This window comes from Pelophylax lessonae (genome assembly GCF_965119305.1).
Source record: "Pelophylax lessonae genome assembly, chromosome: 13".
Taxonomy (NCBI): domain Eukaryota; kingdom Metazoa; phylum Chordata; class Amphibia; order Anura; family Ranidae; genus Pelophylax; species Pelophylax lessonae.
The window spans coordinates 170,759,448-170,778,086 of NC_138780.1; the positions used below are offsets into that span (position 1 = coordinate 170,759,448).

At 41.1% G+C, this 18,639-nt stretch overlaps 1 protein-coding gene across 2 annotated transcripts in view; it reads left to right on the forward strand.

Moving 5' to 3' along the window:
- The window catches only part of HHIPL1 (HHIP like 1), a gene marked incomplete at its 3' end in the record, with an annotated part of 114,011 nt that overhangs the window by 1,094 nt on the left and 94,278 nt on the right, over positions 1-18,639 (forward strand). For both annotated transcript variants that reach the window (XM_082242649.1, XM_082242650.1), the window contains exons 2-3: positions 9,671-10,317; positions 17,487-17,630. In XM_082242649.1, the coding sequence (XP_082098775.1) occupies positions 9,671-10,317; positions 17,487-17,630 (791 nt within the window). The remainder of the gene's footprint in view (positions 1-9,670; positions 10,318-17,486; positions 17,631-18,639) is intronic.

Below are 18,639 nucleotides of genomic sequence, written 5' to 3' on the forward strand. Positions count from 1 at the left end.
CACTGTGCCAGGTAAGGGGGGGAGGGTATGTACATTGCACTGTGCCAGGTGAGGGGGGTCTGTACATTACACTGTGCCAGGTGAGGGGGGTCTGTACATTACACTGTGCCAGGTAAGGGGGGCTATATTTATATTACACTGTGCCAGGTAAGGGGGGCTATATTTATATTACACTGTGCCAGGTAAGGGGGGCTATATATATATATATATATATATATATATATATATATATTACACTTTGCCAGGTAAGGGGGGCTATATATATATTACACTGTGCCAGGTGAGGGGGGTATGTACATTACTCTGTGCCAGGCAAGGGGGGGTATGTACATTACACTGTGCCAGGTAAGGGGGGGGTATGTACATTACACTGTGCCAGGCAAGGGGGGGTATGTACATTACACTGTGCCAGGTGAGGGGGTCTGTAAATTACACTGTGCCAGGTAACCGGCGGGGGGGGGGGGTCTGTACCTAACACTGTGCCAGGTGAGGGGGGGGTTCTGTACACTAGACTGTGCCAGTTGAGGGGGGTCTGTACATTACAATGTGCCAGGTGAAGGGGCTTTGTTCATTACATGGTGCCAGGTGAGGTGGGGGGGGGGGGGTCTGTACATAACACTGTGCCAGGTAACGGGGGTCTGTACATAACACTTTACCAGGTAATGAGGGGGGTCTGTACATAACACTGTGCCAGGTGAGGGGGGGGGGTCCTGTACAATGACACTGTGCCAGTTGAGGTACATTACACTGTGCCAGTTGAGGGGTGGTCTGTACATTACACTGTGCCAGTTGAGGGGGGGGGGGGGTCCTGTACAATGACACTGTGCCAGTTGAGGTACATTACACTGTGCCAGTTGAGGGGGGGGGTCTGTACATTACACTGTGCCAGGTGTGATGCAGGATCAAGCACTGATTCGCAGGGTTTGCTGCATCGCAATGTGAACCCTGGGACTGAAGGAAGAGATCAGTGAAGAATCATCACTTTGTGTCAATATTTTGATACTAATTTACTCTTTCAAAATAAATCTCTCCGTCCTGCATTGCAGCGCTACACAATGGTTGTGCTTTACTGCTCTATCTCACAATGCAAGTCCATGGGTCAGCCGGGTCATAGGCTGGCCATACATTATACAATTTTCTTTCAATTTTCTATACAATTTTCTTAAAATTTACCTTCAACTATGTAGTACAAAGGCCTGCCTAATTGGATACAAGTAAAAGTGTTGTTTAGCTTTGACCTCATATTATGTGATTAGTGGTAAATCTAACAGAAAATGGAACATGTATGGCCAGCCTTAGACACTTCCACAGCTGATAAAGAGAACCTGTAGTGCAGAATAAATACCACGTCCATTCTACCGGCCTGCCTGTATATGAATCCAAAAGCGTCAATATTTTGAGTCAGTGATTTTGAATAAGTATGCAGGCTGTGACTTTCCTCTGCCTTCACTGGCTGCATGCTTGTTTCAGATAAGTGACTCAGAAGTCCATAGACAGGCAGGTCAGCTTGTGGAGGTTTCTTTGAAAGCTGAATAGCTAATTCACAGCTAAAATGTACACTGCTCAAATAAATAAAAGGAATGCTTTTTAATCATCTTTTTATAGAATCAAGTCAATTAAACTCCTGGGATATTGATTGGGTCAGTTAGGTAGTAGAGGGGGTTGTTAACCAGTTTCAGCTGCTATTTAAATTAACAGGTGCACTAGATGGGCAACAATGAGACAACCTCCAAAACAGGAATGGTTTTACAGGTGGAGGCCACCAACATTTTTTTCCCTACTCATCTTTTCTGACTGTTTTGTATTTGGCTGGGGTCAGTGTCACTACTGGTAGCATGAGGTGATACCTGGACCCTATAGAGGTTGCACAGGCAGTCCAACTCCTCCAGGATGGCACATCAGTACGTGCCATTGCCAGAAGAATCTGCTCCTTTGTGCAAGGAGGAACAGGATGAGCACCGCCAGAGCCTTATAAAATGACCTCCAGCAGGCACTGGTGTGAATGTCTCGGACCAAACAATCAGAAACCGACTTTATTAGGGTGGCCTGAGGGCCCGACGTCCTCTAGTGGGCCCTGGAGCTCGATTGCCATTGAACACCACATTTGGCAGGTCCGCCACTGGCGCCCTGTGCTTTTCACAGATGAGAGCAGGTTCACCCTGAGCACAAGTGACAGACGTGAAAGGGTCTGGAGAAGCCGTGGAGAACGTTATGCTGCCTGTAACATTGTTCAGCATGACCGGTTTGGTGGTGGGTCAGTGATGGTCTGGGGTGGCTTATCCATGGAGGGACGCACAAACCTCTACAGGCTAGACAATGGTACCCTGACTGCCATTAGGTGTCGGTATGAAATCCTTGGACCCATTGTCAAACCCTACACTGGTGCAGTGGGTCCTGGGTTCCTCCTGGTGCACGACGATGCCCGGCCACATGTGGCGTGAGTATGCAGCCAGTCCCTGGGGGATGAAGGAATTGATACCATTGAATGGCTCCCATGCTCGCAGGGCCGGCCTTAGGTGTTTAGGCGCCCTGTGCGAGCTAATCCTGTGGCGCCCCCCGCCCATCTTCACCCCTTGCCCCCTGGTCACCTAAACAATTCCTCAATACCGTGACTGTAAACTAATGAGTATACAGTGATATCACACCTCAAATAAAGATTGCAACAAAAATGTGCATCAAAATACAGTGCATTAGATGTGTACCACGAATATTAAATAAATCCCAATACACAAATATATCATATAATATGCTCAAAAAACTGGGTGCTCCAAACAAAAAGCCCCCAATAAACTTTTTCTTCTTCCACATGTGAAACAGGCACCTCCATCCCTATTCTAGACAATGAAGGGGAGGATATAAGGGACTCAACATAAGACAAATAACAAAGGAGTAAAATACAATAAAATAATATATAAAAATAATAATATGTTTATTACATAATTGCATTGGTAATGGCAATTACATACATGCATACATTACATACATTACATGTATACATTACATACATCTATACATACATGTATACATTACATTACATACATGCATACATTACATAAATACATTACATTACATACATGCATACATTACATTACTTACATAACATAAATACATTACATTACATACATTACATTACATACATGTATACATTACATAAATACATTGCATACATGTATACCTTACATACATTACATTACATACATGTAAAAGAAGAAGTAAAATACAATAAAATAATATATAAAAATAACATGTTTACTACATAATTGCATTGGTAATGGCAATTACCATTACCAATGCAATTATGCAGTAAACATGTTATTTTGTATATATTATTTTATTGTATTTTACTTCTTCTTTTACATGTATGTAATGTAATGTATGTAATGTATACATGTATGCAATGTATTTATGTAATGTAATGTATACATGTATGTAATGTAATGTATGTAATGTAATGTATGTAATGTATACATGTATTTTTTTTTTCCTTATGTTAAGTCCCTTATATCCTCCCCCTCATTGTCTAAGCTAAATAATTCAAGTAAATACTTTTTATTTTTTATTATTTCTCTGAAACAGTAGAGGCAGGGCTCAGTGTCTTACCGTTCGGTGGACGGTGGCTTTGCATTTAAAAATGGCGCCTCCCGGCGCTTAAACGCCACTGCGCATGCGCTGTCTGCCCAAGAATAGCCGAGCGTGTTCGGGCTTTCCCGAGCAGCGGCGGCGCATGCGCAGTGTGCCTGTCAGGGCCGGCAGCAGCCATTTTTTTTTTCAGGTACCGATGCGTTGATCCTCACCCAGTCCCAGGGCAGGGGGACCTGGCAGCGCCTGCTGCTGTGACTCGTAGGAATCCACTGATGTGAGTAACTAACTGCGACTCACAGTCTGCGAGCTGTGATGGCCGCACGGCCCCCCCTGTTGCCCTTGGCGCCCTGTGCGGCCGCACGGCTCGCACACCCCAAAGGACGGCCCTGCACGCTCGCCTGACCTAAATTTCAATAGAACACCTCTAGGACAATATGTTTCGGTCCATCCGACACCATAAGGTTGCACCTAAGTCTGTTCAGGAGCTCAGTGATGCTCTGGTCCAGATCTGGGAGGAAATACCGCAGGACACCATCTGTCTTCTCATTAGGAGCATGTCCCGAAGTTGTCAGGCATGCATACCAGCACGTGGGGGCCATACAAACTACTGAGGACCATTTTGGATTGCTGCAATGAAATTTCAGCAAAATGGACTAGCCTGCTGCATCATTTTTTACTTTTATTTTTGGGGGTGTCTTTGAATTCAGCCCTCTGTAGTTGGATCATTTTCATTTCCATCAAACGTTGTGTCATACTTTCCTTCCTAACACATTATCAATAGATATCCAGCATGATATTTTTCCTCATTGAGATCTGATGTGTTTTCAAAGTGTTCCTTTCATTTCTTTGAGCAGTGTATATAGGACAACTGTCTTCCTGCCAACACATTTGCATTAAGTCCATTTAATCCTGAGATTTACAACACCCTGATTTATACAGCCAGCGTGGTGACTTGAGTTTTTCTCTGCTGCAGGTAAGTCACGTCCCTGTCCCCAACCTGTGATTGGAGAGTGGAGGAGCAGTAACAGATTGATAAGGACATCTCTCTGCCCTCTCCTCCTGTCAGCATGTTTCTTGTCAGCACACATAAATGTAGGGCATCAAGTACAGCTCCTCCCTCTTCAATCTTGAGTGCAAAAATTTGTAAAAGCCAATCCAATACAGGTATTTGTACTAGTTGCCCTTAAAATACTTTAATAATTTTTATTAAATACATAACTGTGTTTTTATAGTATCTTCCCAGAGTTCGGCTTTAAAGAGTCACCTTCACCTTGCCTATTCAGAGAAAAATGACAGTGGCCTCTAAATGGGCTCCAACAGCAGTGCCCTCTAGTGGCCAATCAGAAAATTTCTCCCAGTTCTGACTGTACTAAATGCCTGAGATCCGGTTGGCTGCTATGGTTCCTCCTGCATATGGGTGTTATTTGTAATGCACATGAAAAGACATCTCCACCCTAAGTAGATTTTTCAGATTTTGAAAACCCCAATAACTTCCTAAACCTCATGAAGACTCTGCTAGTGAGCTTTTCCTCTCTGTCATTACAGGTGCTTGTGCCCTCCCTCACCTGGCACAGTGGAATCGCCCTCACAGTTGAACTTCCCACAGTTATTTTATTTAGTATGCATTATATGCTGCCCATTAATGTAGAAATGTTTAATGATATAACCATCACTTTGCCACTAAATCCTTGCACTCACTACAGGATTCCTTTACAAGGAATGTATATGGGGTTTGTGTTTATATTTTTCTTTTCTTATATATCATAGTCAAGTATAGAAAAAAAAAATACAGTATTAAAGAATGTAATTATAAAGTATTGGATACTGGTTTTATACAGTTCTCTTTTCCACCATTAGATGGAGCTCTAGTCTGCTCTTTACATAGTCATCTATTTTAGCTTTCAGCTGTGCCTAAAGAATCTGGTTCTTTACAGAATTGGAATAAGCCTTAAAGTCATTCTAAAGTTAAAATGTTTTTTTTAACCTTAATGAATTCCCTGCATTAACCATTTGCCGACTGCCCGCCGCAGATTTACTGTGGTAGGCTGGCTCGGCTGCACAAAAACACGTAGGTCTATGTCGGTCACACGAGTGGTGCTAGGGAGTGAGCGCACGCCGCCGGCGGCACGCTCCCGCCCCTACTAGGCAGCAGTAGGCGCCGCAATTGCCGCCGGGCACCCGCGATCGCTCCCCACTGAGAGAGTAGGAAGGTCAGCTGTTGTAAACAATGCTGACCACTCTTTTCTCTGAAATGATCACAGAGCGCCTGTGATCCTCCTATATAGGATCACAGGTCTCTATGATCATTTCACAAGTCCCTCCCCCATACAGTTAGAAAACACTCCCCTAGGCTCACACACAGCAGACCATTGTTCTGTCACTTATCATCACAGGGTTCCTGTGTTCCTCCAGTGAGCCCATCCCCCTCACAGTTAGAAAGCACCCCCTAGGCTCACATTTAACCATTTGATCACCACTGTGTTAACTCCTTCCCTGCCAGTGTCATTATTACAATAACAGGGCATATTTTTAGCACGGATTTCTGTAGTAATGTCACTGGTCCCCCCCAAAAGTGTCAAAAATATCAGTCAGGGGTCCGATCTGTCAGCCGCAATGTCGCAGTCCCGCTAAATCGCAGATCACCGCCATTACTAGTAAAAATAAATAAAAATGACATAAATCTTTCCCCTAGTTTGTAGACGCGATAACTTTTGCGCAAACCAATATATCAGAAATATGTAGCAGAATACAAATTGGCCTAAAAGGATGAAAAATTTTGATTTAAATTTTTTAGGGGGGAAAGTTATATAGCAGAATGTGAAAAATATTGTTTTTTATTCAGAATTGTCACTGCTTTTTTTGTTTATATCGCAAAAAATAAAAATCGCAGAGGTGATAAAATACCACCAAAAGAAAGCTCTATTTGTGGGAAAAAAAGGACATAAATTTTATTTGGGTACAGAGTCGCTGAACCACGCAATTGTCCGTTAAACTAACGCCTGGTCCTTAAGGGGGAAAACCTTCTGGTCCAGAAGTGGTTAAGTATCTCCAACTTTCAGCTGACTGAGGAGTGTGGGATGTGGAGGTGGGAGTTCGGACAGTCCTTCTTTATTCTTTTGCTTTGTTTCATTCTTCTTCCCCTCTTTCTCCCCCCCCCCCTTTTTTTTTTCTCTCTCTCTGCCTTTTCTGCCTTTAAATTTCCCCTCTCCCCTCCCCCTCCCCTTTTCTCCTTGGATTAACACTCTCCCTTCTTCATTTAGTTGTGTTGTTTCCACTTGTAGTTGCACTTTATGTATACTTACAGCCCAAGTAGGCATAAAAAATACAATTATGTCCTTTTTTCCCCCACAAGTAGAGCTTTCTTTTGGGGGTATTTGATCGGTTGTGCGAATTTTATTTTTTGTGCTATAAACAAAAAAAGAGCGACAATTCTGAAAAAAAAATAAAAAAAAAAAAACAATATTTTTCACATTCTGCTATATAACATTCCCAAAAAATAAAATAAAGAAAAATCACATTTTTTCATCATTTTAGGCCAATTTGTATTCTGCTACATATTTTTGGTAAAAAAAAATCCCAATAAACGTATTTTGATTGGTTTTCGCAAAAGTTATTTACAAACTAGGGAAAAGATTCAAGTCATTTTTTTTATTTCAATTTTTTCACTAGTCTGCGATTTTTAGCGGGACTGCGACTTTGCGGCAGACAGATCGGATCTTTGAATGACATTTTTGACACTTTTGGGGGGACCAGTGACATCACTACTGTGATCAGTGCTAAAAATAAGCACTGTTACTGTAATAATGACACTGGCAGGGAAGGGGTTAACCTAGGGGCCCATCAAAGGGTTAAATGTGAGCCTAGGGGTGTGTTTTCTAACTGTGAGGGGGATGGGCTTGTTGGATCAACACAGAGACCTGTGTTCCTAAATAGGAGGAACACAGGAGCCCTGTGATGATAAGTGACAGAACAACGTGTGTGTGGTGTGTTTGCAATGGCAGACCGCCGTTCTGTCTTCCCGGGGAGTGATCTCGGATGCCTGGCGGCAATCGCGGCCACCGACCCCACAGATCAGCTTCCCCTCTCGCCCCCCATGCTTGCTCCTGAGGAGTGACTTATGGGTACGGCGATTCGGCAGTATATCTGCAGCGGGCAAGTGGTTAAAGTATAACTAAAGGCAAAACTTTTTTTTTTCAGTTTTATTTTTAGCATCTGTGTCCCATAAGGGAGATTTCTCTTCACTTCCTGTCCCATAGCTAAAAGAGGAAGTGAGAGGAAATCCTTCCAAAATGGCAGAATCCCTGGATCATTAGAACTAGTGGCCCCATTGGAGGATTCCCCCTATATTACTTTTCTGAGGACAACCCAAAATTCAGGTTTTTCTTTCACTTTTGGTGATAATGCTCCAGCTGGGAGTGTTTGTACCTTTCACAACTGCTTTCTGATGAAAGTGATCCGGCAGCTGTACAGCCACCTGATTGCTTTCTCTGACCTCCAGAAGTGTTCCACCATCGTATTTCCTTGGCTGACCTGCATAGAACCCCAAAGTGACGTGTAAAATGTTACTTCTGGTTTCAGGTGTCACTTTCCCTGGCTGCTGTTGGCAGGAAAAAGCTATTGGAGTGCTATCTGAAAGACCCCCGATGTCTCTTTAACCACTTCTGGACTGGAAGGTTTTACCCCCTTAATGACCAGGCCATTTTTTGCGTTTCGGCACTGCACTAATTTAACGGACAATTGCGCGGTCGTGCGATGTTGTACCCAAATAAAATGAATGTCCTTTTTTTTTTTTTCCCAACAAATAGGGCTTTCTTTTGGGGGTATTTGATCACCTCTGTGATTTTTATTTTTTGCGCTATAAACAAAAAAAGAGCGACAATTCTGAAAAAAAAAAAAAAAAAAAATATATTTTTTACTTTCTGCTATATAACATTCCCAATAAAATAAATAAATAAATAAAATGTTTTCATCATTTTAGGCCAATTTGTATTCTGCTACATATTTTTGGTTAAACAAAATCCCAGTAAGCGTATTTTGATTGGTTTGCACAAAAGTTATGTTGTCTGCAAACTAGGGGAAAGATTTATGTCATTTTTATTTATTTATTTATTTATTTTTACTAGTAATGGCGGCTATCAGCGATTTTTAGCAGGACTGCGACATTACGGCGGACAGATCGGACCCCTAACTGACATTTTTGACACTTTTGGGGGGAACCAGTGACATTACTACAGTAATCAGTGCTAAAAATGTGCACTGTTACTGTAATAATGACATTTGCAGGGAAGGGGTTAACCCAGGGGCCATCAAAGGGTTAAATGTCGCTCTTTTTTTGTTTATAGCGCAAATAAAAAATTTTGCAGAGGATATCGAAAGCCACCAAAAGAAAGCTCTATTTGTGGGAAAAAAAGGACATCAATTTTATTTAGGTACAGTGTCGCACGACCGCGCAATTGTCCGTTAACGTAACGCCGTGCTGAATCGCAAAATAGGACCTGGTCATTAAGCAGGAAAATCTTCCGTGGCTGAAGTGGTTAATTACCTACTACTTTCATACTCTGCGTATAAGATGACCCCCCCCCATTTTTGGGGGATTTTTTTGAGGTTCAAAAATCGTCTTATATGCCGGAAAATATTTTGTTGGAGAGCTTGAGCTTGTGAACAACAACAGACTTGCTGGCTGGATCACCAGGTGAAAATAGAAAAAAAAAAAGAAAGCCAAAAAAAAGAAAACTAGGGCAGCCATCACATCTAAGAATTGGTGAGCTGCAATATAATAAATGTTTGCTTTTGGGTTTATTACTGCTTTAGGCTTGGTTCACACTGGGGTGACTTGTCACACTGTGGCGAAGTCGCGCTCCATTCAGTGCAATAGAACCGTTCTTGGAAAAAGGTTCCTGCACTACTTGGGGGCGACTATGGAGCGGCTTTCATTGACTTCTATTCGAGTAGTCGTTTGCAAGCCACGCTAAAGTCGCGCTGCACGGGGCGGCTTCAGAGTCTGGTGACTTTGAAGTCGCCCCAGTGTGAACCCAGCATTAATATCAAGCATTGTTTTTCTAATTGTGTTTATTCTCGGACTCTTTAGGAATGTTCTCCCTATGCGGCCCATTTGTATGATGCTGAAGACCCCAGCACCCCCGTAAGGACCATCGCGGGGCTTTGTGAGGACTATTGTGCTGATGTCTGGAAGAAGTGCCGGTCCCTCTTCAGATACATGACGTCTGACAAAGAGCTGTTGTCCTTGGAAGGGAACATGGCGAAGTTCTGCCGCCACTTGTCGCTGGATGACGTTGACTACTGCTTCCCTCGTTTGCTGGTGAACACCAAACTAACCAAAGATTTGGGCTTGGTGACGGCGGACTCCGAGGGCTGTCTGCAGCTGTGTCTGGAAGAAGTGGCCAACGGCCTCCAAAACCCAGTGGCCATGGTGCACGCCAATGACGGCACGCACCGGTTCTTTGTGGCAGAACAGGTGGGCCTGGTGTGGACCTATCTCCCTGACCGTTCCAGGCTGGAAACTCCATTTTTAAACATCTCTAAATCTGTCCTCACCTCTCCCTGGGAAGGCGACGAGCGAGGGTTTCTAGGAATTACCTTCCATCCAAATTTTAAGCACAACGGAAAAGTCTATGTTTACTACTCGGTAGAGGTTGGCTTTGATGAAATCATACGAATCAGTGAATTCAGAGTTTCCTCTCATGACATGAACATGATTGACCACAGTTCCGAAAGGTAATTTTCCACACGTTTTTCACGTGACTGCCTGGGCAGCTCTTTAAATTATTAACGAGCGCTGGTGCTCTGGGCACAACGCCACCTGTCTGTAACCTCCGCTCTGGAACAAAAACATGGACTTTGCTGCCAAATTGGAAGGAAGGTTCTTGGAAGAGACTGCCAGAAATAAAAAATAGCTTGAAGCGGACCACTTATTAGGCAGCCCCCTACAACCAGATTAAGTGCTAGCTGAAAGAAAAAAGAAATAAAAAATTCCAAGAAAGAAAATAATTCCTCTTTTACCCTAGTTGCACCTTACAGTATCACTATAATAAAAAGTGCTAGCTGAAAGTAAAAAGGAAAAAAAAATTAAAAGAAAAAAATTTAAAATAATTCCCTTTCACCCCAGCATTCACAATAGCAGCAGAATAAAAGAAATGTTAGAGCTGAAAGTAAAAATAAAAAAATAATAATAATAAATTAAAAAATGAAAGAAAAAAAAATCCCTTTCACCCTTGCATCCACCTTATTACCAGAATAAAAAAAGTGCTCCTCGACAGTAAAAAGAAATGAAAAATTGGAAAAAAATTCCCTTTCACTCCAGTGTGAACTTACAGTATCACTATAATAAAAAGTGCTAGCTGAAAGTAAAAAGAAATAAAAAATTCAAAGAAAAAATTTAAAAAGAATTCCCTTTCACCCCAACATTCACATTAGCAGCAGAATAAAAAAAATGTTATAGCTGAAAGTAAAAAGAAATAAAAAAAATTAAAGAGAAAAAAATCCCTTTCACCCCGGCATGCGCCTTATTACCAGAATAAAAAAGTGCTACTCGAAAGTAAAAAAAAATTAAAAATTGGAAAAACAAAATTCCCTTTCACTCCAGTGTAAACTTACAGAATCACTATATTATAAAAGTGCTAGCTGAAAATAAAAATAAATAAAAATTTCAAAGAAAACAAATTAAAAATAATTCCCTTTCACCCCAGCATTCACATTAGCAGCAGAATACAAAAAAAAAAAAAAATGTTATAACTGTAAGTAAAAAGAAATAAAAAAATGAAAGAGAAAAAAAAAATCCCTTTTACCCCGTCATGTGTCTTATTATCAGTATAAAAAAGTGCTACTCGAAAGTAAAAAGAAATTAAAAATTGGAAAAAAAAAAGTGTGAACTTTACCACAAAATTAAAAAGTGCTAGCTGAAAGTAAAAAGAAATAATAAAATTCAAAGAAAAAATAAATAATCCCCTTTCGCCCTGCTTGCACCTTACTACCATATTAAAGGTGCTAACTGAAATGAAAAAGAATAAAAAAATTCAAAGAAAAAAAAAAAATTCTTTTCACCCCAGTTGCACCTTACAGTATCACTATATTAAAAAGTGCTAGCTGAAAGTAAAAAGGAAAAAAAAATTCAAAGAATAAAATTAAAAATAATTCCCTTTCACCGCAGCATTCACAATAGCAGCAGAATAAAAAAAAAAAAAATGTTATAGCTGGAATTAAAAGGAAATAAAAAAAATGAAAGAGAAAAAAAAATCCCTTTGACCCCGTCATGCGCCTTATTACCAGAATAAAAAAGTCCTACTCGAAAGTAAAAAGAAATGAAAAATTGGAAAAAAACATTCCCTTTTCACCCCAATGTGAAATTAAAAAGTGCTAGCTGAAATTAAAAAGAAAAAAAAAATTTAAAGAAAAAAAAAATATTTCCCTTTCACCCAGGCACGTATCTTACTACCAGAATAAAAAAAAAAGTGCTACTTAACTCATGATATCGGATGGTTCGGATGTGACCTGACTGTATTAGCTCTCTCCTGCGATATTCTTATGCTTTGTATTGTCCTCCAAGTTTAACCTGTTCTTGTACTTTTGATTAATGAATAAATAAAATTTTTTTGCAAGTTAAAAAAAAGTGCTTTGAAAGTAATAAGAAATTAAAAATTGGAAAAAAATAATTTAGTTTTACACCATGCTGCACCTTATCACCAGATTGAAAAACTGTTAGCTGATAGTAAAAAGAAGTAAAAAAATACATAAAAAATAATCCCCTTTTATCCTACCTTGATCTTACCACCAAACTAAAAAGTAGTAGCAGAAAGTAAACAGAAATTAAAAAAATTAAAAGAAAAAAAAATCTTGGCATGTGCTTTATCACCAGGTTAAAAAGTGCTAGCTGAAATTAAAAAGAAAAAAAAATTCAAAGAAAAAAATTTAAAATAATTCCCTTTCACCCCAGCATTCACAATAGCAGCAGAATAAAAAAAATGTTATAGCTGGAAGTAAAAAGAAATAAAAAAATGAAAGAGAAAAAAAATCCCTTTCACCCTGTCATGCGCCTTATTACCAGAATAAAAAAGTCCTACTCGAAAGTAAAAAGAAATGAAAAATTGGAAAAAAAAAAATTCCCTTTTCACCCCAATGTGAAATGAAAAAGTGCTAGCTGAAATTAAAAAGAAAAAAAAATTCAAAGAAAAAAATTTAAAATAATTCCCTTTCACCCCAGCATTTACAATAGCAGCAGATTAAAAAAATTTTTATAGCTGGAAGTAAAAAGAAATAAAAAAATGAAAGAGAAATGAAAAATTTGTTTTACACCATGCTGCGCCTTATCACCAGATTAAAAAACTGTTAGCCGATAGTAAAAAGAAGTAAAAAAATAATACATAAAAAATAATCCCCTTTTATTCTTCCTTGACCTTACCACCAAATTAAAAATTAGAAGCAGAAAGTAAACAAAAATTAAAAAAAATTAAAAGAAAAAAAAAATCTTGGCATGTGCTTTATCACCAGGTTAATTAAAAAGTGCTAGCTGAAAGTAAAAAGGAATTAAAAAATTCAAAGGAAAAAAAAATTATTGGCATGTTCTTTATCACCAGATTAAAAAGTGCTAGCTGAAAGTAAAAAGGAATTAAAAAAATTAAAAGAAAAAAAAACAAAAAAATAATTCCCTTTTACCCTAGCTTGCTGCTTACCACCAGATTAATAAATGCTAGCTGTAGTTAAAAAGAAATAAAACATTTACAGAGAGAAAAAAAAAAGTATTTCCTTTCACCTTAGCTTGCACCTTACCACCAGGATAAAAAGTACTAGCTGATAAAATTACCACATAAGACATTTTAATGGTATTTAAAATGACCGGTCCATTGCAGTATGAAGCTGCCCTAATTTTCTAAAACGGTCAAAAAATTCAATGTAGTATTTTAATCTGGGTGCATTCTGTATAGCGTTGGTGTACAGAATGTCCCCAGAAATGTATTTTCCTTGTGTGATTGGCTCACTGATTTTCTCAGAAGTCTGCACTAAGATACAAGTACAATTTTATGCATCTTGTGAGCCAACCCCTGAGGAGTAGTGGAGTCACACCTCAAGGATGCCTGATACGCGGATTTTGATATTGCTTGCAAGGTGCACTCAAACTTTTATGTCCTAAAAAGTTAGGAATTCTGTGAAACTTTAGGCTCCTTGCACAGAAGTGGGGGAAAGTTTGTGCACAGGGAGGAGGCGGGGTGTTGTGCTGACTTTGCCAAAAGTCAAGTCTTTGTATAAACCCTGGGCTAAAATTCCAGGAGCCCACATGGATTAAAGGTTACGAGTGCATATCAGCAGCATTCATTAGTAAATAATAGGTTCACTTTAAGGTGAACAGCATTTTATAAACAATGAAAACATTTTTGTTTTTTGTAAATTATGTTTTTATAGATTTTAGGGGAAAGACATTATGAAACTCATATATGAATATACATTTTAAAGTACAGTAAATTACTCGGTGAGATCTGCTTTGTTAAAGCACTGCACATCATAAAGAAGTGTCTTTATTAAAAATGTAATACTTGTTTATGATCCTTTGCTATATCTCAGTACTGCTGATCTCATGCAGCCTCTTTATAGCAACTTTGTGTCTACATACACTGCAGTAACGCCTCCAGAGCAGGTTTCCTGATGGTGACAACAGTGGACCATGCCTGTGCAAAGTGTGTTAAAAATACACTATATTGTGAAAAGTATTGGGACACCTGCCTTTAGACTCACATGAACTTTAATGGCATCCCAGTCTTAGTCTGTAGGGTTCAATATTGAGTTGACCCACCCTTTACAGCTATAACAGCTTCAACTCTTCTGGGAAGGCTGTCCACAAGGTTTAGGAGTGTGTCTATGGGAGTGTTTAACCATTCTTTCAGAAGCGCAATTGTGAGGTCAGGCACTGATGTTGGACTTGAAGGCTTGGCTCGCAGTCTCTGCTCTAATTCATCCCAAAGGTGTTCTATCAGGTTGAGGTCAGGACTCTGTGCAGGCCAGTCAAGTTCCTCCACCCCAAACTCACTCATCCATGTCTTTATGGACCTTGCTTTGTGCACTGGTGTGCAGTCATGTTGGAACAGGAAGGGGCCATCCCCAAACTCTTCCCACAAAGTTGGGAGCATGAAATTGTCCAAAATGTCTTGGTATGCTGACGCCTTAAGTGCTACCTTTACTGGAACTAAGGGGTCAAGCCCAAACCCTGAAAAATAACTGTGACGGGAGTCACTTTGGGCGGGGGGCCCGTAGAACCCAGCTTACCTTAGAGAGGTCGGGAAACTCCTTGTCCAGCTTCCCCGGGCTATCTTATGTGTAAGTCACCCTGTGTCTATTAGGGGTACAGGGTGACCGAGAAGCCCAGTCTGGTCTGCCCTAACCAGACTCGCAGTACAACCACACCGGACTCTGCATTTCGTTTTACCCGTTATCCTGGGTCTTATATGTGTGGTTTGTGTTGAAAGATGGAGAGGCTCCTTCACTTGGGACAGTAATGTTTATCAACAACATCCCTCAAGAAATATATGAAGATAAATGACCTCCACTGTATTGGACTGCTGGGACATTGTATGAGCTTTGCCTCATAGCCTGTTGTAGACCGTTGTCATGCAGTCTGTGATTCCTGATTAATCAAAGATGTGAATTCCAGGGTTAATTGGGTCTCCTATTGCTTCTGTCTGTCTGCTAGCATTATGTCCACTCCGCCTTGGTAGCAAACTATTGTGGGATGGTATATATTTATGTGGATTCGCTTATTGGTTAATTAAATCACTGTCAGCTATTAGATGCTAGAGGGGGGGGGGGGGGGGCTTTCTCCAACGGCCCCTCCTGCCTGATAATGTTGTCTACATGCCCAGATACTGATTGAATTATTTGTTGAAAAGTTTGCATATACTTTATCTGTGTCTCATGTTACTGAATGTACAGTTTACCCTGCCCTGTGTCATTGTGCAAAGAAGGGGGTTTGCCCCAGAGTGTATATCTCTTTGTGCCTGTGTTTCAATAAACAGTTGATGTTTTAAGCCACCCTACTCTGTGTCCTGACAAGTGACTGGGTGAGCTAAGGGATATTGGATCGTCAAGGGAAGCTTATATGACGGACATACTCCTCTTGAGTACCGGGGCTTGTCACAACAACCCAACACCATAATCCCCCCTCCATCAAATGATTTGGACCAGTGCACAAAGCAAGGTCCATAAAGACATAAATGAGCGAGTTTATGGTAGGGGAACTTGTCTGGCCTGCACAGAGTCATGACCCAAACCTGATAGAACACCTTTTGGGATGAATTAGAGAAAGACTGCGAGCCAGGTCTTCTCATCCAAAATCAGTGCCTGACCCTCACAAATGCGCTTTTGGAAGAATGGTCAAACATTCCCATAGATACACTCCTAAACCTTGTGGACAGCCTTCCCAGAAGACTTGAAGCTGTTAAAGCTGCAAAGGGTGGGCCAACTCAATATTGAACCCTACGGGCTAAGACTGGGATGCCATTAAATTTCATGTGCATTTAACCACTTGCCGACCGCCGCACGACTATCTACGTCGGCGGTCAGCCCCTCACAGGCAAACTAACGTAGGGCTACGTTGCTTGCTTGTGAGGGTCTAGGGAGCGAGCGCGCGCCCCCGGAGGCGCGCTCCCGCGAGGTCACGGACCCCCCCCCCGCGCGTGTGACCAGCGGACCCGATGTCCGCCGGCCACTCGGCGATCGGCGGGGGAGAGGGAGAATGTCAGGCAGCTTGTGTAAACAAGCTGCCTGTCATTCTCCTCGCTGCAAAGACACTGATCACATGGATCTACTATGTAGATCCGTTGATCAGTGTCCTTACAGCTGAAGCCACAGCCAATCACAGTAGAAAGCACGCCCCTAGGGACACACACAGCCCCTCCCTCCCAAATAAAGTTAACCCCTTTACTACCAGTGTATTTTTACAGTAACAGTGCATATGTATAGCACTGATTACTGTAGAAATGTCACTGGTAACCCCAAAAGTGTCAAAAATGTCAGTCAAGGGTCCGATCTGTCCGCCGCAATGTCGCAGTACCGCAAAAAAAATCGCAGATCGCCGCCATTACGCGTTAAAAAAAAAAAACAACAAAAATTACAAAAATCTTTCCCTTTGTTAGTAAACGCGATAACTTTTGCGCAAACCAATCAAAATATGCTTTTTGCGATTTTTTTTACCAAACATAGGTAGCATAAAACAAATTGGCTGAAAATGTTAAAAAATTTTGATTTTTACATTTTTTTTGGGGGGAATTTCATATAAAAAAATGTGAAAAATATTGTTATTTTTGCAAAATTGACGCTCTTTTTTTGTTTATAGCGCGTGATCAAAAAATCGCACAGGTGATCAAATACCACCAAAAGAAAGCTCTGTTTGTGGGAAAAAAAGGACGCCAAATTTGTTTAGGTACAGCGTCGCACGACCGCGCAATTGTCCGTTAAAGTCACGCAGTGCCGAATCGCAAAATACCCCCTGGTCGGAATGGGGGTAAAATCTTCCGGGGCTTAAGTGGTTAAAGGCAGGCGTCCCAATACTTTTGACAATATAGTGTAGATGCTTGTATTCTCCATTGGATGTCCATGTAACAACACAGGAGCACAGTTTGGAGACAGGTACAAAGTGTTGTCACCCCATAACAGGAAGTATCTGAACAAGGACCTTCATGTAGGACCACCAGGGCTTTTTCTTTTATAAAAGATGCAGTTTGAGCCGTGTAAAAGTGACTTTTGTAATAACAGCTTATATGAGATTTTAGTGACTGGGTTTACATCTACTTTTTATTGACTCAAACATTTTTAGCTGTGCTCTACTTCATTATTGGTTCCAGCCGTATATATGTTTTATACTTTGTTATATATTGTACGGTATATAATGTATTTTATTTTAGGATAATCCTGGAGGTGGAAGAGCCAGCGTCCAATCACAATGGTGGAGAGCTGTTGTTTGGAGATGACGGCTATCTCTACATATTTATTGGTGACGGAGGGATGGCTGGAGATCCATTTGGGAAGTTCGGGAATGCGCAGAACAAGTAAGAACATTTACTGATGCCCCAAGGAAATTTGTACTATGTATATTTAATATATATCAACTATTTATCCTAGAGGGGTGATTATTCAGAACTCTTGCTCTGTTGTGAAGATATTACAAACGCCTTTTTGCTGTGAACTGCGGAACATTTTTTTTTTATATTAGAGTGTTCTAGGGGAGGATGATGTAAGTGCAGAGCTTGTCAATCAATGTTGCAAACCTGACACGTCAGTATTAAATATTTACTTACCGTATATACTTGAGTATACAGTAAGCCAACTTTTTCAGCATGTTTTTATGCTGGAAAAAGCCCCCCTTGGCTTATACTCGAGTCACGGTCTCACTTACCTTTTCCCCGGTCAGTGCGCATGCACCGCCGCCCCTCGGGAAAGCCTGTACACGTTCGGCTATTCCGAATCCCAGGTAGACAGCACATGCGCAGTGATGCGGTGCCATTTTTAAATCTAAGGCGGAAAGGTAAGTGAGACTCCTCCGCAGCCCCTGCATCTCCTCAGGAGAGGGAGTGCTGCGGGCATGGTACAGGAGATTCTCCTGTACCATGCCAGCAGCACTGCATCTCCTGTACCATGCCTGTACCATCTGTGCCATATGTGTGCCATTGCCTGTACCATCTGTGCCATGCCTGTACCATCTGTGCCATTGCCTGTACCATCTGTGCCATGCCTGTACCATCTCCTGTGCCATGCCTGTACCATCTCCTGTGCCATCTCTTGTGCCATGCCTGTACCATGCCTGAACCATCTCCTGTACCATGCCCACAGCCCTGCATCTCCTGTACCATGTCCGCAGCCCCTGCACCATGCCCGCAGCCCCTGTTTTGGGTCTCATGGTGGTCCAGTTGGGTCCAGTAGCTGCTGCATTTCCCACCCTAGGCTTATACTCGAGTCAATAAGTTTTCCCAGTTTTTTGTGGTAAAATTCGGCTTATATTCGGATCAGCTTATACTCGAGTATATACGGTATTTATATAGCACCAGTATATGTACACAA